At 62.8% G+C, this 4,036-nt stretch overlaps 1 protein-coding gene across 1 annotated transcript in view; it reads left to right on the top strand.

Annotated features, from left to right (window-relative positions):
* MMEL1 (membrane metalloendopeptidase like 1) overlaps positions 1-3,685 on the top strand; it is a 52,624-nt gene extending 48,939 nt beyond the window's left edge. The window contains 4 exon segments of the mRNA XM_028484271.1: positions 1,022-1,248; positions 2,705-2,761; positions 3,041-3,194; positions 3,572-3,685. Coding sequence (XP_028340072.1) covers positions 1,022-1,248; positions 2,705-2,761; positions 3,041-3,194; positions 3,572-3,685 — 552 coding nt within the window.
* The last annotated feature ends 351 nt before the right edge of the window (positions 3,686-4,036 follow it).

The raw sequence follows: 4,036 nt of genomic DNA, 5'->3' as shown, positions 1-4,036 counted from the left end.
TTCCCTGACTCCAGGGCCAGCTTTTCCTCTGTAAGCCCCCCTTCCTGTGGCCTTGGGTAGAGAAGTTCTCTGCCCTGTGACGCCACAGGCTGCGTCTGGGGGGAGCGAGGCGGGCAGGCTCGCTGCGCTGCGCTGAGCCTGTGCCTGTGTGTCCAGGAAAGTTACGAAGTCCAGACCCCGCGGAACAGAATAGGAACTCAGCCAGATGCCACTTCCAAGCCCTTCGGGGCTGGGTAAGGGACATATCAGGGTGTCCCGAGGCTTGGGACACAAGTCCCTGTGAGCAGGGTGCGCGGGGACCACACGGTCACAGGTGACAGGGTGGCACCGGCTTCCAGGCAGCAGGTGGGTGGACTTCTCTCCTGGGCGCGCCCCGTCCTCACCCCGGGGGAGCCCTGCTCCCTGAGCTGAAGCTGCCACCACACGCCCGCTAAGCGGCCTGGGCTTCAGAGCACGGCCCTGCGTCCCCACACCCTGTCCTCCCGGGGCTGGTGGGGGCTTTGGGGAAAGCTCCTTCTGATCTTCGGTCCCCCAGGCTGTCCACACTGCCCGGAGTCCATCGCGTGGGTGGCTGTGGTTTAGGCGGTGGAGACTGGACCTGTGGGCGTCCCCCTCTTAGGTCGGCTGGGGAGACCTTGGTCCCATCCTCGAGGAGCTGTGAGGGGAGGGGCCGGGGTTGTGGACACAGGCCTGAGCTGAGGGTGAGATGGTGGAGTCCTAATGGGCTAGGCCCCAACTGGCCAGAAGGGAGGCCTGAGCTTCGGGGCGGTGCAGGCGGGGTCCCTAGCTGGAGCTCCGTTAAGGCAAGTAAACCGCCCCCAAGTAAGTCTGTCTGCTGGTGACCCTCACCCTGTCCCCTGTCGGGCCACCTGTGGTGTGAGTGGGGTCCGGCTCGGGGCCAGTCACAGCTCTCCCTGCCCTGGGGGGCTGGGGTCGCAGCCGCGTGCCTGACCTCGGCCCGGCGGGGCTGACGTACCTCCACGCCGGGGAAGCCGTACTCCTGACCGCCCCCTGTGCGCAGGCTGGCCGGGAGGGGCCAGGTCCCAGGCTTGGCCTCCAGACGAGTCAGCGGGCTGCGGGCGGGCCCCAGAGCCCCCAGGAAGGAGACACGGACCTCCCACCTCTGGGAGCGCCCACCTTCACTCTGGTTGGGCGGCTTGAGGGCAAAGAGGATGCCCTCGTGAAGGTTCCCACCTCCCCAAGTGGACGAAGGGGCGCTGTGACGTGGCCGGCTCTGGAGGAGGCCGTGTGGGAGAGGAGGGGGGAGAGGGAAGGGAAGCGGCGCGGGGAGGGAGGAACCTGTAGGGCTGAGAGCCCCGTGACCTGGCTGCTCCCCTCACCCCCGGCTCGCGGTGTCTGTCGAGCCTCCCGGGAGCCGGGCCCGGGAGCCGTGCTCGTCCAGACTCCCCTGGCCTGAAGGCAAGGACAGCCCTGCTCGGTCACCCTCCTCCGCCCCCCCGACGGACCCTGAGGACGTCGCTACTTGGGGTCTGTGAGAAGGGGCCCAGGTGGCCCAAAGTGCCAGAACAGTGGCCCTGGGGGCCCTGTAAGGGACGTGCCTTCAGGGCAGTGAGGACGCTGAGGCCCCGGGCGGGGGGGAGTCACTTGAGGTCACCCCACGGGGTCACTGGGGCCTGAGCCTGGATCCCGCTTCACCCCCTGTGGAGGGAGGGAGGGAGAGCTTCCGTACCATTGGCTGGTCTCTCTCCCGCCACCCAGGCCAGCTCCCGTCCCTGGGGGCCAGAGGAGGCCTCTGGGCGGGGGTCCGCTTCCCGGACTGGCACCGTCACAGGGGGTGCTCGTCTTAACCAGCAGCACGTGTGTGTCCCGGCCAGCTTCCTGCGCATTATGTACGTGCCCAGAGGACTGATATTTTCTGGCGACAGAAGAATTTGGCCCCTTTCCTCATGTGCCTGCCATGGGGGTCCCCAGCCCGGCAGCGAGGATCTTGGCATCTGAGTTTAGCAGACACGGCCAGGGAGGCACGGGGGCGGCCTGTGGGCGGGGTCCATCCAGATTTGGGTGGAAATGCCGGGGTGGGAACGGTGGCGTGGACGGAGGGGTGCCTGGTGGAGGGACCATTAACCACCAGGTAACAGATCTGATTAATTCTGTGCCTGGAGGGTTTTCTTTTTTTTTTCTTTTCCCAGAGAATCAGAGAAAACAAAATATTTTTCTAATTAAATAAATCTACGGTGCAGGGTAATGGAGGCCGTCTGTTGGTCTGTGACAGGGCGGGGGAGACGTGGAATAATGATTTTATTTTTTCATTAAATAGAATTATAGGCAGTTACTCAAAGCAATGCTGAGCCTAATTGAGAGAAACCCATTTCTTCTTAATTTACTTTCACGGTTTTGGATGATAAAAGAGTGTGTTCGTTGGAAAATTAAATAAAAAACACACCACGAGGACAGGGGTCTCTTTAGGTGCATTATTTGGTCCTTCCAGCTTTAAGTAATGGTCAGCAGGCCCAGGTGAGAAAGGGGGAGACCCGGGCCTCGGGGGTTCTGCTTGGGGGTTTCGGGGTTGGAGGCACGGAGACCCCGAGACCACCAGGCTCTGCGGGGTCCCGGCTCCCCGCCGTGGGGCGCCCAGCACACGCTGTCCTGCAAGGCACAGACCTCCCAGGGTCCGTCCCAGGTCCCCTCGCCTCTGACTTCCACGGGGTCTGGACCTCCCTCTCAAAGCCTTTCTGCCCGTCAGAGTCCTCGAGAAGTTGGCCGGCCCGGAAGTGCGAGGCCATCGAGATCCCTCGGTCTGGTACCTGGGGTCTGTGCGCAGCTTGGTCCGCATCTTCCCTGCCCCGCCCCCTAGGAGGGCTCCCCGCTCCAGGGTCTGTGCTGACCAGGTACCTCGACCGTCTTCTGCTCTCGCTCATCAGTATTCCACCGCCTTCAGGCACGCCTCCCCCCGGCCCCCGACCAGCCCCTTCCCTGGTCCGGCTGTGCCCACAGCTCCCGGGGCACCGCTGCACCAACGTGGGCGTCGAATGAGGATGTGGCTCTCTGGACTCGTGTCGAGCTCCTACCACCTCCACAGGAGAGCCCTGCGAAGTCTGGGGGGTGGCGCTAGACAGCCTGCCTTGGTGGCCAAGGGCGCCCAGCGCCGTGCTTCTGAGCTCTCTGCGATGCCAGGAACGTCCTGGATCCGCGCCGCCCGCAAGGGCGGCCACGGCCCCGTGTGGCAGGAGAGCGTTTGAGATGCGGCGAGTGTGACTCTGGAGCTGGATTTTAAATTGTATTTATTTTAATTAATTTAAATTGAAATCACCACGGACAGCTAGTGGCTACCGTATCACACGGGAGTCTTTGAAATTCCGGCGCCGTCCTCCTGCTTTAGATACAATCTTTTGACACAGAGAGGCGGTCCCAGGTCTCTGTGACACACGTTCCCCCTTCCCTGTTTCGGGGGCAAATAGCATTTCTTGGGTGAGAGGTATATACAGTCAGACAAGCGTGAGGATATTTACTTTTAATCGAATTTTATTTTTAAAAACATAATGCAAAGTTTAGAATGTACAACAGTCTCCAGTGAGCAGCAACCTTCCTCCAGCCCCCACCTGGCTGCCAGCCACCCCTGCCCCTGCCTGAGCCACCGCAGCTGCTTCTCTGTAACCCCTCGAGTCGCAAGGAAGGGGTGCGGGTGCCCGTGGAGGACCGCTACATCCTGGATGCCAGCTACTGAGCTGCCAGCGACATCACACCAACTAAAACCCCCAGCCCGGTGCTGCCTCACGACTGCCCCGCTGGGCTCTTCCAGGTGAGGGCTGAGCCGAGGCTCCAGCCGGTGCTTCTGTGAAATCAGGGCTGCTCGGGGACACCCAGGAGGGATGGGTGCCACGGACCGAGGGCCTCCCCGGAGTTTCTCTGGGCATTTCTGGCTGTGCGCTCCCGTTCTGTTGGGGCTCTGAGCTGCTGGGACGCGGAGCCCCACCCCAGCCAGCGCTGAGCCGAGGTCAGGGGCACTCGGGAGGGAAGAGCTGCTGCAGCGGCCCCTGGGTATCCTGCCTCCCAGACTTCCCCCTGGCCCCTCGGC

The sequence above is a fragment of the Physeter macrocephalus genome, chromosome 3, assembly GCF_002837175.3.
Source record: "Physeter macrocephalus isolate SW-GA chromosome 3, ASM283717v5, whole genome shotgun sequence".
In the NCBI taxonomy this organism is placed as follows: Eukaryota; Metazoa; Chordata; class Mammalia; order Artiodactyla; family Physeteridae; genus Physeter; species Physeter macrocephalus.
The sequence above is the reverse complement of the archived record's forward strand: the minus strand, read 5'-3'. Positions and strand labels throughout refer to the sequence as shown.